The sequence below is a fragment of the Podarcis muralis genome, chromosome 5, assembly GCF_964188315.1.
Source record: "Podarcis muralis chromosome 5, rPodMur119.hap1.1, whole genome shotgun sequence".
Lineage (NCBI taxonomy): Eukaryota > Metazoa > Chordata > Lepidosauria > Squamata > Lacertidae > Podarcis > Podarcis muralis.
This window is the reverse complement of record NC_135659.1, coordinates 50,336,098-50,353,582: the sequence shown is the minus strand read 5'-3', so window position 1 is coordinate 50,353,582 and position 17,485 is coordinate 50,336,098. Positions and strand designations below refer to the sequence as shown.

General features: G+C 45.6%; 1 protein-coding gene across 2 annotated transcripts; it reads right to left on the bottom strand.

The window, feature by feature from the left end:
- Window positions 1-522: 522 nt before the first annotated feature.
- On the bottom strand, window positions 523-16,903 carry PLK3 (polo like kinase 3). 2 transcript variants are annotated; one of them, XM_028733635.2, is made up of 15 exons: window positions 16,593-16,903; window positions 12,331-12,438; window positions 12,122-12,238; window positions 10,609-10,738; window positions 10,272-10,359; window positions 8,938-9,033; window positions 7,014-7,212; window positions 6,397-6,523; window positions 5,773-5,882; window positions 5,544-5,664; window positions 4,775-4,858; window positions 4,163-4,325; window positions 3,421-3,550; window positions 2,712-2,822; window positions 523-2,113 (listed from the first exon to the last, which is right to left on the bottom strand). In XM_028733635.2, exons 1-15 carry the CDS (start codon window positions 16,788-16,790, stop codon window positions 1,919-1,921), a joined length of 1,977 nt encoding a protein of 658 aa, XP_028589468.1. In that variant the 5' UTR covers window positions 16,791-16,903; the 3' UTR covers window positions 523-1,918. The 2 variants fall into 2 exon arrangements, with proteins under 2 accessions (XP_028589468.1, XP_028589469.1); XM_028733636.2 differs by lacking the exon at window positions 16,593-16,903 and adding an exon at window positions 15,789-15,927.
- Between the last annotated feature and the right edge of the window lie 582 nt (window positions 16,904-17,485).

Sequence of the window (17,485 nt, the reverse complement as noted above, 5' to 3'; positions counted from 1 at the left end):
TTATTATTATTATAATTCCCAATTCTGTTTTTGATCTTTAAATCCCATTCAATGGCTTCCTCCCAGACTCTGAGATCAAGTTCAGAGATCCCTTTCCAGGTGACCCCAACAAGTGCAGTAGACAGTTATTGGGAAGAGGGGTTTTTTGGCAGTGGGATCCTGACTGTGCAATGCCCAGCAATGCACCTTTCTTTGATTTCTTTAGCACCAGGTGAATTTTGTTCCCCAAACTAAGTATATAAAAGAATCTCTTTTTTTGCTGCTGCTTGAGCGGAAGTTGTTTTTTATTATCTGCAGCTAATGTTGTATTGCTAGCTAGCACATGAAGTATGTCTACTGTCTATGTAGGTGCACACCTGCCAAGCTTCCTCTGGGGACATGCTAATATATGAAGCAGCTTTCCATAGCATGAATATGTTATAGTAGTCTCTAGACCAAGGAAACATTGATACAGCTTTCTATTTGCCTCCCCGGCAGCCCCAATGAAACTCCTAGCCACCAATGAGACACTTACAAAGTAACCATTGTTCTTTTGCTTTTAAATAAAAATGAGTTTTATTGTAATCAAGACAGCTGGGTTTTTGGAGACATGGTGTGCAATGATTGACAAGACACAGGTGCAAAATAAATAGCTCATAAATACATAAATAAATCTTAGGATGTTCACACCATTTAGGCTCCATAGCTGGACAAATAGTCTTGTCAAGTTCAAAACATTAAACTGGCAGCTTCCAACGAAGCCGTTCAAGTCTGTACCATGGCAATTTACAGAATCCCTCTGCTGCATCTTGGAATGAAAACAGCTGAGAAAATGAGGCAAACAGGGTGTTTCACAGTCTCAGCACAAAAAGAAAAAAAAAAATCCCATTTGCCTAATTAGTGTAACAGTTCCATTACCCAACATGTACCTTTGCAGCCTCGAGTGCTTAGCAGCAGCAGCAGCAGCAGCACTAGGTGTTTGAATTAACCCTCATTTCAGGCTGAAGATTCAGCTATCCTACCTCTGTTCCTCCCAAATTAAAGAGCTGTAGCAGTTCTTTCCCTACCAATTCCAGAAGGCAGCCAGCTGGCTCTTCAGCTAACTACAGTCCCCCAAGGATTGTGGTAGTCCTATCACAGCTAAAGCAGGGAAGCAGTTTGTCTGATCTTGTGCCTCTGCAGCATCCGTTTCTGCTGCCCTTCTTAGCAGCGCAGCCACACCCAATTCACAGATTTCTTGTTTGGTCCATGAGTCAGAACCAGCCACGGATTAGGCAAGTAATGCAACTCTGAGCAAAAAAACCCAAAAAAACTGCATTCCACGGGAAGGCAGCAGTAGTGTTGCAAGAGCCTGAAATGGCTCACAACAGAAATCACTTGATTTAGCCAGAATACATGAACTGGACTCACAGCCCTTTAACCCTTCAGACTCTGAGATGCCAAGATCCAACAGCAGATTTGGCATTAGGCACTGGACAAAACTCAGAAAACTTTTTTTCTTTTAAAAAAAAGATTTGCTATTACCCTCACTACTTGTTTCCCATGGAGTGTATGTATCACAGATTCTCCTCTCCCCATGAACAAGCCAATGTGCATAACCATCTGTGCAAAGGCCACACAGGAGTAAAGGCAATTATCTCTACTCCTCCTCTCCAATGTGGACTGGAGCAGTCATGTCAAAGCAAGTGAAAAAAAATCCCATTTCTTTAACAATAACAAAAAGTCATTAGGTGGCTAGCATCCCAGAAGTTGATGGATTCTGAAGAAGGGTTTGGCCCAATCTGAGTGCAGTTTGGGTTTTGAAGTTTTCCCTTGTAGAAAGGCATGTGACTAAGGAAGAATTCTGATGTCTCAAGCGTTGCCTTCTCCTGCACCGTTAACATCAAAGCTCTTGGAAGAACAGAAAGGGCCAAGGATACCAGGTGTCCACCCTGTAGCCTTATGCTTCCACTCGCTGTTGAAGCAGCTTGAGGATGTATTTGAGCCGACGCTGGAGCTCCGGTGAACAGCCAAGTTCTGCAATGCTGCTGAGCTTGTAGGTGTAGGAATTCCTGTCACGGTTTATGTAGGTGAGGAGGCAGGTGTGGTCGGGTTTGCTGAAGATCACCTTGGTATGATCATTGTAGAAGTTCACCTAGAATAAAGGAGATGGAACACAACATTTAATACTTGTGCCTCTTTCTGTGTAGCACTCCTTACCCTTTGGGACTCCCAACTCAATTGGGTTTAGCCATCAACCACAGCCTGCACCTAGGTATCTGCTAGCATAGCCTTAATATGGAGGGTAGTTTTATGCCCCCACCACAGACATCTGCATCTAAGTGGAAACAAAGGGCAAATTGCTGAAGGGGTAGGAATCCAGATTTAGAAAAGGGCCTATGGGAATCAGATAGGTTTCAGTATTTGTAGAGGTGCTTTAAAATGGGTTAGAATTCATAATTTCAAGAAACCAGCTGCTACTCAAAAATAGCAGAGTAACCATAACAAACTGAATGTGCTCTACAAAGCAGATAGCCCAGCATCTACTTTCAGCTTAGCATCCACATTCTCAGAAGCACTCCACAGAAAGCTTCTTTCCAAAGCAAAAGGCAACACTTCAGATTATACCCCACACAATAGTTATAGCAACTGAGCTGAGGTATGGATATGAAACACCAACATGTGCCACCTCCATCAACAGGTAGGACATAGGGCCTACGTAATCTGCTAAAAAGACTGGGTGCCATTATTACCTGAAAGGTTCCATTGCTAAAAAGCATCAATAAGGCTTGATTAGTCTTCACCCATTGTAGAAGCAACAGTGGAACCTGTCCAGTCTCATCTATGCTGGGTAAGTCTCCTCCCTGGGATTTTTTGGAGGGGGGGAATGGAGAGAAGGGAAGAAAAAAGAGAAATTAGAGAATCATTGGCACCACATGACTGGCTTAGTCCTAGCAGTTGTTTTTCCGTATAACTTTATCCCTAACACTACTGCCAAGCCAAAGGAGAAGATAAGTACCAGCCAAATTCAAGGAACATGAATTAGCACATCCATTTAATGGATCATCTCTGCTTTGGGAAAGGAAGTCCTACTCCATCCACCAATCGAGACTTTTGAGTACATGAAGTAGTCAAAGATGTGAGCAGGCATGGCAAGGCAACTAGGAGTGCAGAATCCAGCAGTAAAGAGCCCACCAAATACATGCTTTGGTGTTTGGAGCCACGAACCAAAGTTTGGCCAATATGATGAAAGCTTCAGTGCTTTCAGGTGTATCCCACAAGACCTCAAGGGAGGCTCTTCCTATGAACCTTGAATATGGCCAAACATACTTGAGAGCAAGGGGGGATTGTTCTCTGCAAAAACACAACTCGTGTTTTCTGCATCGAGTCGAATCGTCAGCAAGCCAATGCAACTAACTCTGTACACACATACCAACTATGTCAAGCCAGGCAGCTGCTCACCTTCATTAGATGCTGTTCCATATATGAGGCAAAGTACTGCAGGACACCCATCTGCCCCTGCAGCTGCTCAGGGACAGCTGAAGCCGGGAAGGAGAAATGCTTGCTGTTTGTCAGGTTGTAATGCACTTTCCTGAAGGGAAAGAGAATGCAGTTAGCTGCAGTAGCCAGATTGTAGTCATAAAACTTTAGTTTCAGTTTATGAAAGTGGTCTATCTGCTATGCTCCAAAAAAAACACATACCCTTAAAGGTTGTCTGTTCCTTATTGAATCAGACCTTTTGGATCATCCCAAGACAAACCCCCATGTGGGCAAACACAGACTGTCCCCACCACCATAAGATCATAAAGATAGGGCCTGATTCAACTAAGTGCATTCAGCTAGCTGGAACCAGTGCAAGGGTGCCTGCTATTGCAAACTGGACTTGCCCTCCTCTCCTCCTCAATCTACCCCCAGAACACACAGGGAGAAGGGAGGTCATTCTGCCTGGCACACTAAAAGAATACTTGCTTTAGCACAATGTTCAACTCCTCCCATAATCTAGTCCTCTAGCCTTGCTCCAAGCAAGGGAGGCCCCTTCTCCCATGCTTGTGGGTTACTCAAGAATTTGATCCATACAATATCTTGCAGTCCCCCTCACCGCACCAGAAGGTGGCTAAGTAGGACCTAGTCAAGGTAGGCCATGACTACACTTCCACACTTCCCAACCTCAAAACCCTCCAGGAAGTCCGTTTCTTCCACTCACTTCCAGTTGGCAGAGAGGGCCATATGAGTTCCATCGTTGAAGAGGACACCAATGCTGTGGTTGGAGAGCTGATAGCCGAAACCATACTTGTTGGAATAGTCCACCCACTTGCTCACCCAGACAAAGTGCTCATGGCAAGCCAGGGAAGCAGGATTCCTCTCAGCTGGACAGGGAAGAAAGGTACTCATTAAATAAAGCTAATAGGTTCAAACCTATTTCAAAAGTGGTACTGAAATGAGGTTGAAAGAGGAGAGGTCATGCTTGGGATAGGAACAGAATCAGTCTCATCTTTCCTATCCCCAGATGTTGCAAATTAATCATTGGATTACCATTTATCTAGATAAATAGGTAGATGGACACACACCCCAACCCTTAGTTTCTGCATTCCATCAGGATGCTACCTAAAAGGAGGTGGCCCTTATTCTGGATGACAACAAATATCAGGTTACCGAGACCCAGGGAGCCTGTTTTAAAAGCCTCTTTAGCAGGTTAGAGGAACTAGGGCTGCACCTCTCCTGCTTCTCCTCCCTAATATCAACATCCAAGACAACAGTTCTTCCATTTGTCTCTAACCATCCCAGGGGTTGTGATACTCCCTGAAGCTTAAGTTACCTGGTGGCATGACAGATAGACAGTTCTTCAGAAGACCAATGGCTGACTCAATGACAGATGATGCTGTGACACAGTCTTCAAATACTAGTGGGTGGGGGAAAGAGGGGAAGAAGATAGTTAAGCTTTCACAAAATCAGCTTACATGGGCCAAGCTCAAGAGATTTTCTGCTCCTGAAGCTCAAAATTCAAACGGGAGTGGGAAGAGAAAGGCTGAAGAACTTGTTGACCCCTTGCCCCCCTGTTTCTGGATTACAACTCTCATCATCTCCAACCACTGGCTATGCAGTCTGGGGCTGAAGGAAGTTGGGGCCCAACAACCTCTGCAGGGCCACAGCTTTCGCACCCTCAAATTAAGCCACTTCTAACATTAAAACCTACAGGACCCAGCCAAAAGGCCATCAAACCCAGAATAGAATTCATTATCTAACCATGAGCAGAAATGAATTTTTTCAGAAACAATGGAGGATGTGACAGCAATGGCCCTCCCCAATTGTCTCCAGTATCCAGAGTTACCCCACCTCTAAGAATGGATTTGTTGTTCAGTTTCGATGACTGATAGGCATTGTGAGACTGAACCTGCCAGTTCAGAGTCAGTCTGCTCAAGACTTAAACTGCTTGTTGGCCCTACTGTCCACAATGAAGTGCTTCTCTGCTTTGCTCTTGAAGGCCCTCTACCACACAGGGACTAGTCCTGACAGACAGCAGATTCCATCTGACCAAAATACACTGTTAAGGAGGAATTGCTAATTGAGACATTGCCACTTCTCACCTTCACAGCTGCTGCTAGCCATCGTCCCACGAATAGACCTGGAGATAGATTTCTGTGAGCCTTCCTCTGCTACCGTATCTACTGGGCTAGAGCCGGGACTCTGACCATTCAAAGGAGTGACCTAAGGAGACAGAAAGTCTGATCAGCACATAGCAGGGTAACTTCCTTGTTTCCCTTTCCTTCCTCTGAAAGCCACAACTGAACAGCCAAGTTCCTGCAGTTAGTTTACCTCATTCCCTTCGACAGTTTTGTGGCTCAGTTGCCTACAGATGGAGGTCTTCACAAGGCCTGTTACCAGCTTGGAGATATCATCTCTCTCTTCTGAAGGAGCCTTCTTAACTAAAGTAAGAAGAATATGAGTTAATAAGATCCTAACACAAAGTCAACAGGACAGGGCTGCAGATATTGCTTAAAGTAGACTCTGTCAAGTACATACATCAGGGGTTAGGGACTGACATGGGAGTTCTAGGGGTTGCTCTAGCTTGGCCACTTAGTGTTTATTTAAGGTTCCAAGTGGCAAGCCTCCTTTCCCCATATTTTTCTATTCTATGCATCAGGTGGTGAAGGGCTGCAGTGTCTAGAGTTTATTGCCAATCCTAGTATTTCCCAGTTTCCCAATCCTGCGGATGAAGCATCAAGGGAAAACTAGTGGCTACCTCCAGGCAGGACCAACATGTTGCTATTGGCCTCACGCCTTGCTTGTGTGCTTCCCAAAGGCATATTGTTGGCCTTGGCAGGAACCAAACACTGAGCTAGGTGACTGAGCAGGGCTCTTATTAGGCAGAAGTGTGAGCATAAGTTTTCACAGGGGCTACAGTCAGTTCCCAGAACAAGAGGTCAACGTGCAACTTACCTTTTGACTTCCTTTTCCCAAAGAGAGTCTTTGTGACCTTTACAAACAGGCTCCTGGCAGGGTTGGGGGGGTTCAGTTCCGGCACCATCACACAGCTGCTGGGCGGGAGCTTATCAGGCGTGTATCCCTTGAAAGTTGAGGAAACTAATTAGCGAAGCTGAGCTATGCATCAGAACAGACTGTACACAATATACTGGACCAATGACAGCTTCTTCTTCAAGGCCCTATTGCCAATTGACAGGATTTGGCCACATTCACAAGTTGTGCAAGTCCTCTAAATCACATGCACCCTTGGAAAGGGTGCAATAATAACCAGGCAGCATAGAGCAAAGATATCTGAGGATTGTTAAGCGATAATTAGAAGCAGGATGTAATTATCTAAACTGCAATCCAGGCAGGATCCCAGGAGCTAACACCCATATTAATAGAACACTGCCATTCCAATAATGGTGGTGGCCCAGTCAGACTCCATATGAATAGGAAGAAGTTATCACCCCAAGAAAGAGACATCGCTACTTCTCACTTTACAGCGTGTTGTGTAGCCTAGCTTACTACCTTGGCAGTGACATCGCTAGAACACACAGACAAACAAACAGACACACAAGATTGCTGCTCACTTTGGTGAAGAACTCATGGTCCAAGATCTCCTCCAGCGTGAAGCGGTCCTGGGGGTTGCGTTTCAAGATGCCAACGAGCAGGTTCTTGGCTGGTAGGGAAAGGAAGGCTGGGAGCGTGTAGGTGACATGCTTGATGCATTTGTAGGTCTCCTTGAGGTCAGAAGTCTCAAAAGGGGGGGTCCCACACAGCAACGTGTACCTGAGGGGTGGGGAGAAGAAAGGTGGCAAGTGGTGAATTCACTCAGTGCTGAGGAGACTCAAGAATCGTTCTGGCCTAGCAGCCTGCCCTTGGCAGCCTCCATGAGCACATGACTCAGCAACAACTCTGGAGGAAGTCTGACAGGCGGCAACACCCAGTTAAGTGCTCCCTGTAATGAAGCTCATAAGACACTGCTGTCGCTTCAGGTGCTTGCAGACCGGAGGCACATCCGGAGAGCCAGTGACAGCCCTTCCATGTGATCAGAGCTAGCAAGCCAAGCCTCTCTAGAAGAGGTTCTGTGCCTAGCTGAAAACTGGGAAAAGGAGAGAAGGAAGGATCTCCCCTTTGCAGTCACCCGGTTCAAGGCTACTCTTCCCTCACCCCCCAGCACTCAAGATAAAAATTTCCATTTACTGCGCTGTGAAAACTTAACAGGAAGCTGTGGCTAACCAGGGCAAAGACAACTGAAGGCACAAACTATTTTTTAAGACGACACTCCGGAAAGCAGCCGAATAGCACCTGAGCCAAATAGCCAGCTGTGAACCACAGGCCAGCCACTTTTTCCATTTGTTCTAATGAAATTGTCAATAAGATTGTAAAAGATTAGCAGCAGCTTTGTGGTGTTTTGAGTTTCATTAAATAAACAGATTTGTCCTTAAAATAGACCATCTTATATATGGCCCAGAAATACATATAAGCAGTCATTTTGGGCAAAGCTTTATGGGTCTAGTTGCAGTCAAGCTATGCTAGCAACATATGCTCAGCATACAAGCATTTATGTAATACTCAGACCGATACTTCCATTGCTCAGGGGACCCAACAGGTAGCCTGAATTCCACACTACTATCATAGCCAAGAGCACTTAAATTAAATTGGCAAAGCCCTCAGCTTTATCAACCACTGAAAAGCTTCAACTGCTACTTTCCCTCTTAAGATGCCCTCAGTGTTTGTGAGCTTCATCTAGTGCAGAACATGGTGCACTACGCTGTCAAGCTGACACAAGCGCTTCAGCATTTGTAAGAAGCAATAGGGAGGCAATAAGCACTTAGCAAGGAGCCCTACAAAGCTGTTTGCGATTTGATCCCAATATACTTGAGCAAACTGATTCCTCATTCCACCAATCTCCAATAACCCCGACTTCAATTACCACCTCTCTGTTTAGAGCCCCAGACAGAGGGATATGCAGTGGTGCTCTGTGGCTAACTAACAATTTCCCCCACAAAGCCATCAAGATGCTAAACATTTTTTGAGAAGAGGAATCCTTTGTTTGAAGCAAGGTGTCAACAGCTGGAATTTAGGCTGCTTGGCTGCATGCAGACTTGGCTTCATGCATTTAATTTCATCGCAGCTTCTCTTTAGGGTTCTTGCATTTGCCGCCCACTCCAAGCTTTTGCTTGTAGCCTATTATTTTTTGTACTTAATCTTCAACAAGCTTTAAGTTGTGCTAGGCAGCCTTTCTCAACCTGCGCGTTCCCCAGATGTTGTTGGACTACAACTCCCATCACCCCTAGCTAGCAAGGCCAGAGCTTAGGGGTGATGGGAGTTGTAGTCCAACAACATCTGGGGACCCACAGGTTGAGAACCACTGTGCTAGAACATGCTGGCCAAAGAATCCTGCTTCCTCCCATTTAGCTATACAAAAAGAACTAAAAAGCCAAGAAGTTGCAGCACTGAAACAGGCCTGCAAGAAGCCTTCAGCAGGGGGAAAACGTGCTTTGGACTTACATGACACAGCCCAAAGACCACACATCTGACTCCGGCCCATGCCCCTGTCGCAGGAGTACTTCGGGGGCAAGGTAATTGGGGGTACCACAGATAGTCCTGGAAGCAAACACACATAGGATCATTAGTTGGGTTACAGCAAGGATTCCTTGCCATGCCAGCAGTACAAAAAGGGAAGTTTTGGCATAGGAAATGCTGCTGCCGGAAGAGTAAAGGGGAAAGGGTATGCCTCAGTGCATGCAGAACTCTGTCCCAGGCTCAATCCCTTGGCTATCATGGACAAGTGGTCTGGCTCAGGGCAGCTTCGTCTGTGACATCTTAAGATCTGCTACCATAGACCATGCCAAGCCACGCCAACCTCACAAAAGTTTCTACAGAAATACCACTTTCACAACATCCTCTCAGATTCATTTCCTACTGCAAAGATTTAAGCTGAGTAAACATGTACCTGGGGAAAGTTACAACATGCGTTTCAATTAACCACAGAACCCTATTTTTAAAAGGTCTCTTTTTTCCCTTTTTTAAAGAGTTCTACTGTCAGACGTTGGGCGTCCTCTTTTGCAATAGTACAGGCTGGATTATAGTTTCTTAACTCGAAGCAAACAGTGAACAAGGTTTATTTTACTACAATAGGATCACAGCTGATCAAGTAGGTAACAAAAACCCTGATCTGACAAGATCATTCTGCCAGTTTTCAAGGCTGCAGCCGAGGCTCTGACTGGCGCATCTCACTGTAGCCCCTTTTCCAGCCCCCTGGTGCCCCTGCAACATGTGAATGAACCAACCAATACCATACTACTTTGCTGCGTGAGCCTCCCTGTAGCCTCAGACACATCTTTCTGACTAGAATCTCAATAGTACTGACTTGGCTGTCCCTTGCACCTATACCCACTCACTGCTACCCTATTGTGTGTAAGAACCCTTCCCCATCCAGAACTCCTTTCTACGCTGTATGCTTGCCCATCACAGTTACAGCAGCAACCAACACTTTGCATGAGGCAGAAATCCAATATAAGGTTGGGCATTGTTTCTCTCTGCTGTGCAAACATGAGGCTTCTGCCTTAGACAGAACTGCACACACAGTAACTGCTTTGTTCCTTTCACCACCAAGTTCCAGGCTGAAGCAAAGGAGTATTTCAAGTCCAGTGTCCCTGTTGTGCTCCAATTCCCCCTTCCCCAAACGCACACAGCTGCAAAGGGGTGTGTGTGGTGGGATAAACAGGCCAAGGAGACACATAAGAGAACCTCTTTACTCTGGAGTAAGCTAGGGCAACATTCAACAACGAAAGAGCATACAAAAGTGATCCAGGCAACATACAGAACATCAAGCTACCTACTTTTTTCGCTGGTCTGCAGGCTCCAGTCTGGCAGCCAAACCAAAGTCTCCAACTTTCAGTTCCATGTTTTCATTGACGAAAAAGTTACCTGCAACAGAAAAGAAGAGGGCTCTAAATGTCAAACATTGCGCAACTGTCTCAGCAGTTCCTCCTCTAGATACCTAGAAGACAAAGCTGTGCTTATTCCCCGCAGAGCAGCATTTCCTGAATAGGTATCTAGAAACCCAGTTTTTGTATTTTTAAAATGCAAGTTTCTAAGATACAAGAAGATTAGAAGGTTACTTCAACCTCAACAATACAAATTCACTCCCAAATGAACAAGCTATGTTGCACATACCCAGTTTCAGATCCCGGTGCAGGATGCCCTTAAGGTGGAGGTATTTCAAGGCAGAGATAATCTGTTTGAGGTAATATCGGACCTCTGCCTCCAGAAGCGTGTGTCGGGATTTCCAGATATGTGCCAAAGACTGCAAGAGAAAAGGTTTGGTTACAGAGATGCTCTTGCAGCCTATTATTAGTCTAAGAATGACTAGTTGTCCTGGTGTATTGCAAGCAAGAACCAGGGTGGTGTAGTTGTTCCAGTATTAGTATTGGAAGCACCATATTCAAAGGACTCCTCAGCCATGAAGCTCACTGGACAATGCTAAGACAACCTCCTCTCAGGTTCAAAATAGTGGTTTGGACAAGTATTCCAAAACTCTCACACACTTGTCTTCCACTATCAGATTCTCCTCCTCCTCCCATCCTAAACCTCTGAATCCAGCTAGGGATGCGCATTCATGTTTTATGGTTTCTCTCAAAATAAATCTCTTTTCAGGGTCTAATCACAAAGATTCCAAGATTTGCTACAATGTGCCCTTTATACTAGAGGCTGGTCATGAGTCCAAGGGGAATTACTAGACCTCTCCCAACAGTTATTCCAAAATGGATGTGAAGACTGCAGATTTAATCATGCAAGGCTTACAAGCAAGCCGAATGAAGATAAACGAACTCTATTAAACATTAAGAAATGCAACTGAAGTGCTCCAAGAAAAGCCTCTAGATAGCAATAACCAGTTCTGTTTTAGCAAAATGAAGTTCCTGTGTGAAATCCTGGATCCGATCCCAATTCCTTCTATACAAGCACTATTCCGACAAGTAATCCTTGCAGGGCAGTTTTATATCAAGTTTGATCTATCCCAGAGCAGCCAAAGCCATTAAGATGCCAGTGGCTGACTTACTGTGTTTACAGGGGTTTGAACTGCAAACAGAGAACAAGCAGCTAAAATAGCATGACTGTTATGCATGGCAGCTGCAGCTTCCATGCCAAGGGCACCTGTATGACAGATTCTTATGCAAGCATTTGTGGCGCTGTATCATGCAAAGCAGGAGTATCAAATGGCAAACAGCAAATGTGCCAATTCAGTATCGGTAAGGAAACCTGCCTGTGAACATTCCTACATTCCCAAGGATGCTGAAAGAGGTCTGCCTGACCTACATGGTCCCCAGCACTCCTGGGAAATGTCTGACAGCAGAACTAATTGCCACTATTACAGGTCCTACTGCTTTGACACAATAAGAGGCATTCTAACCCAGCAACTCCCTGTGCTGCAGTAATATATCCCACCTTTTCCTACCATGTCCAGTCATAACAGAAAACCACACTTTCATCCATTGTACCCATGGGAAGCATCCAGTGGATGATATATCTCGTATAGGCAGAGGCCTGTTGTTCAATGCAAACCATTCTACAGGTTCTACTTCTGCTGCCCTTTGTTCACAGTGCAATAAAACATTGAGTCCAATAGAAATAAAGTATGCCTGATGGGGAGGTACAGGTTCCCTGTAGAGAAAGAAAAGTTGGGACTCACTTTCCTGCTGCAGTGCTCAAGGAAGATATAGATGTTCTCCGTATCCTCAAAATGATGCGAGAACTTCACAATGTGTTTGTGGTGCAGGTCTCTGTGCAGCTCGATTTCATTGATGATCTGGAAGAAGCATAATCAGAAAGAGTTGGTAGCTAGGACATGGCCAGCACCCCAGCTATCCTCATTCTGCCTGGGACTAGGGAGCTACATACCTTCTCCCGTTGATGTGGCTTGGCCACTCTGCTGTGAGGAATGACCTTCACTGCATAGGTCTTGTTGCTCGAGAGGTCTGTCACTTCATAGCACCTTGCAAATCCACCCTGCAAACCAATAAGGCAGCAATTAGGAGGGTGGGCTAAAGAAAACTCCTTTCTTGTCCTTGATAGATTAGCAACTCATGGAAGCATCTCGGGTTTCATTTCCCCCTGGCACCTGTACCATCAATTTGGCTTCTTAAATATAGGGGAACCGTGGTCTTCAGCCCAAGTGCTAGGACTGTATTTGCCACCAAAACTAAGTCAACATAAAACACTAGTTGAGGATAGATTTTAAGGCTCTTCTTTTAAGATATCTCTAGTTACTGGAAGAACTGCCTGCTTTCATTCATGCGTAATGGGTATCAGAAGAGGAGTCCTTAGTTCAGAAGGTTGGTTCTACAGCATATGCTGTATATACAGAAAATCTCCAGTTAAAAGGCTCATAAGTGGTAGTGGAAAGACCATTTTTTGCTAGAGACCCTGGAGGTCTGATGCTTGTCAATGGTTGGGCTTTGGACTCAGGTTCATGTGCCTGCTGCTTTCAACATACTTAGCATTCTCTCAGATCTTCGCCTAGAACTAGACACATCAAGACCACAAAAAGCAAGGATACAGGATTAGGACGGGATCCAATTCAGATCTAAGTAGGATGAGATCACAGAAAATGCAATTGCCGCATGACTAACAGCATTCTAACCTGAAGTGTGAGAAACATCTAACATATGCCTGAGATCACTGCCTTAGCACCTCAGGCAAAGTATACCAAAACAGGAACCCAGCCAGATGGCAAGAACTAATGTGAACTCACCCTTCAAGTCCTTTAAGGATGGACTACTTCAAAACATGGTCATAGCCACTTAAGCACAGTAATATCTCAACCATGGTGCTAAAGAACAGACTCAATAATCAACTCAAATATTTCACGGGCTTCCAAGTTTTGTTTAAATGAGAGGGATCCAGCATCATAATTTCAAGTTTGGGAAACATGCCCAAGACATTTCTTTCATTCCATTCCATTCCCTCAGTGACATTGCAATATATTGAAATTATAACCTAGGCCAAGTGTATGGCTCAATAAAATAAAAGCTCCATTCCAAGTCAGGAGGGACAAGTTTGAGGAACTTGAACAGAGGAAGTCCAGCATTTGTGTCCTGCCGCTTTGGATATTCAAAATTTATGGGCAAGTTTGTGTAACTTGAAAACCAACTTATTTTCTTAATGGTAAACAAAATATTCTCCTAATTCAAACATTTGAACATGTTATGTAGGGAAAACATTCCATTTTAAAGAAACAGTTCCACTTCTGACTATGGTTTAGCACATTCTCCAGGCATACATTTTATTTCATGTTACAGCTCTCACTATCCTAGGGTTTGTGTCTGTTCCTTTGGGTTTCCCCACACCCACTGTCGTCATGCTTTTTTTAACAGAATATGGTTTAGTTCTTCTCACAAGACAACCAGCACTCAAGGAGGACTAGAGACAGGTTTTTCCAGCTGTAAAGAAAGTATATCTTTGCTGCAGCCTACACCTTACCTAAAATAAGCCCCACACCTATACAACATCCTGAACAAAGAGAAACCAGTTTCTCATAAAATCCTAGCTTGGGCATCAGCACAGAAACAGCTCTGTCTGGTATTGCCAGAAAGGATCTTTCAAAGAAGCAGTAAGAACAGGGGTTGGGGGAAGAGAGAGAATTATACACACTGCCAAATTCGACATTAGCTCTACCGCGTTTGGAAGTGCCAAGACACCCCCATACACAATGAGCAGATTTTCCATATGACACATCACATTGTTTGATGTAGGGCAAAAGGAACCAACCGACGCACCCCTCCTTCAAAGCACGATCTTCGAAACAATGCCAGCTTTGCTCACCAAGAGGAGAGATTTCCAGTGGAAATGCTGCTGCTTTCCCCCCACCCCCCTACTCTGAAACCTGATTACACAGATTGCTCAATGAGCAAGGTGGTTTTGAGCCAGGGGGGAAAAACTGAATCAGAAGAGTTCTAAGGCAAAAAAGAAAAATATATGCGCAGTCTGGGAAACCAGTGTTTGCAATGCATATAACCAGTGCAGCCATGCAACATCTCAACAACTATTACCACAGTGTTGCATTTGTTTTACTGTTCTAAAATGTTCTGTCATCTACTTTCCTTTCTAACTGTCAACAAAAAAATTGCATCCTTTTGCAGACTTTGTTACTAAATCAGCTGCTGAGCAAAATTTGCATTTGCCAGGGAATGATGCTATAGAATGGAACAAAGGATGAATGGAACCCTGAAGGCCCTGCTCCTTTAAGGGAACAGCAGACAGAAGGCCCCTTCTCCAATCACTGAAGTCCTTGCCTAGAATCCATTTGAGCATCTTTAGCAGGGGTAGGCAACCTAAGGCCCGGGGGCCGGATGCGGCCCAGTCACCTTCTCAATCCGGTCTGCGGATGGTCCAGGAATCAGCATGTTTTTACATGAGTAGAATGTGTGCTTTTATTTAAAATGCATCTTTGGGTTATTTGTGGGGCATAGGAATTTGTTCATTTTTTCCCCAAAATATAGTCCAGCCCACCACATGGTCTAAGGGATGGTGGACTGGCCCACGGCTGAAAAAGGTTGCTGATCCCTGATTTTTAGCAAGCTTACATGGCTTCGCAACAGTAAGCATCAGATATGTGCTTATTATTATTATTTGGATTTTATAAACAATGTTATACAAGTATGTATACCAAGTTTCTCATGTCATTTGTATATCACAAAAATAGCATAATAAATGTGGAAAATACCTACAACGTATGTTTCAAGCAGAAACAGACACTCACCACCCTTCTGAAACCTCTATATTGCAGATTAGCAAGCCTCCAACAGCAATCTACTGCATGAGGTTTTTGCTAAGCAACCTACAGTACTTAACACTCCTGGATAAACATGAGAAACTGTCCATTCCCCAAGTTGTCTGCTAAATTTCTTTTACATTTAGGCTCTACTGTTCTTCCAAGGAGGTCACAGTAGCATAATCTTAGCCCTGTACAGAACAGTTGGCAGAGAGTATGACCAGCCTAAGGTCACTCAACAAACTTCATGCAAACAGAATTTTAAATATGGCCATCTTCATCCCATCCCAGCACTCCAATCATGATATCACACTAGCTCTCTAGGTGTAAGGAATGGTGGTCAGCTATTGTTGACAAACTTTCCCCAGCACCTACTTTGTTGAAGTAGGACTATAAATAATGCAGATTAAGTAATCTAAACCACCAACCATATCCCCCCCCCCCAAAATCCCTCTGGTCCATGTTGTACAAATAGTATAAGAATTCACTCAGGATATGTTACGGCATCCCAGAACATATTCACTGAATTAGACCAGTAGTTGCAGTTCAGCATCTGCAAGAGAACCCAAAACCTAAAGAAACCCACCAGAAAACGGCTTACTAGTCGCCAAAGGGCTAAGAACAACGATTTGAACATCCGGTCCCAGACGTGCTTGACTCAGTCAAATGGAATCATAGCTGCCCTGGAGAAGTCCTAAGGGATGGCCTATTATAATTTTTTGGGAAAAACAGCAGCCATTTCGCGCTTCCTATTCGTTCTCTCTCCCTCTCTCGCACCCCCCCCCCAAACTAAGACCCACTTGGGTAGCGTAACCAATTCTATCTAGATTCTAGTCTTCTTTAAAAGCTCCGGTCGCTTGTTGGGACGATTCCTCATTTGGGGGTGGGTGGACGAGGAAGAGCGCACTAAAACACGAAGTGGGGGAATGAATGACGAGTAGTTAAATATTAAAGCCCCATCTGCACCCGAAGCCCCACACAAAACGAGATGGGGGGAGAGAGAGAGAGAGAGAAAGAGTCGTGCCTCGACATGCCTGCCTCGGATCAAGCGGGAAGTCTTGGCGGGGGAAGGAAACCCTCCACGCGAGCACATAGAGAACGAGAAGAGGGAGAAAGGGAAGCGGATGAGGCGCTTTTGGGTTCCCTATCGCGACAAGCCGCAAGTGCTGCTGTTCGTCACCCTATGCGAAAGTCTCCTCCGCCGTAGCTCGCGGGTAGCTTTCGGGGGGTGTCGGAATTGGCCCTTAAATCCATGATCCCTCACTAGGGCGCGCCAGAACCCAGCCCTGGCCGCACACGCTAGAAGCCGGCCGGCTCAGACTAAGAAGGCAGCGGGGCTGGGAAGGGAGAAATTCCTTCGCCCACCGCTCTCCCAAGACGCCGCAGGTACCTTTCCAAGCAGGCGGCCTTTGCTGTAGGATCTGCCGGAGACCGGGTCGGTGATGATCCGCGTCGGTTCGGCTGGCTTCGGCTGCTCTACCCGCTCGGATTTGGGCGAAGCGACCGCGGGAGGCGAAGGCTTGTACAAATCCGAGCCCACCCCAGGGTCGCCGAACGGGTGCGGCTGGAGGAAGCAAGCGGGCTCCATGGCTAACGGGGCCCACTTACTGCGAGCGGGCCGGCCCTCTCCCCGGTACTCTCTCCCCGCACAAAAATCACGTGGCGCCCCGGCAGTTTCGCGCGCGCACGCTGCCTCTACCCGCGGCCAGGGAATCCCGCGGCTTTTATCAATGAGCGCGGCAGACGTCACCGGCTAGGGAACCCTCCCTCCAGCCAGGGGGCGGGGTTAGTTTTTTAAAGCAGCCGCTGCCCGCTGGGAGTTGCGTGATGACTTTCTTTTTCTGCAAGGCCAAGGGGAAATTCGGAGGAATGCATGAAAGGGAACGAGAGAGATAAAAATAGCTTTTCTTCGCTCACTCCCTTCCCCCCGACCGAGGCCTTGGAGTATTAACAGTGGGAGAGGCAGGCAGACCAATGAATCAAATCCAAAGTCGGCTTGAGCTCGGTTTTCCTAGGACAGTGAACTCTGCTTTGTTTCTTTCCAACCCCATGAGCTAGTTTATGCTGTGGGGAAGATCCTCAGCAGTTCCTCATGTGGCTTAGTAGGGTTGTTTAGTAGGGCTCGGGAAGGGAAAGGGAGTGAGAGCGACCACTTGGGACATTGTCCTATAGTTTATGTTGAGAGCACCATCTGGTTTTAAAACTAATTTTCAGCCTTCTCCAACTGAACCGTGCTGAACTGGCTAGAGGAGTCTTCGTCAACCTGGTGGCCTCCACCCGCTG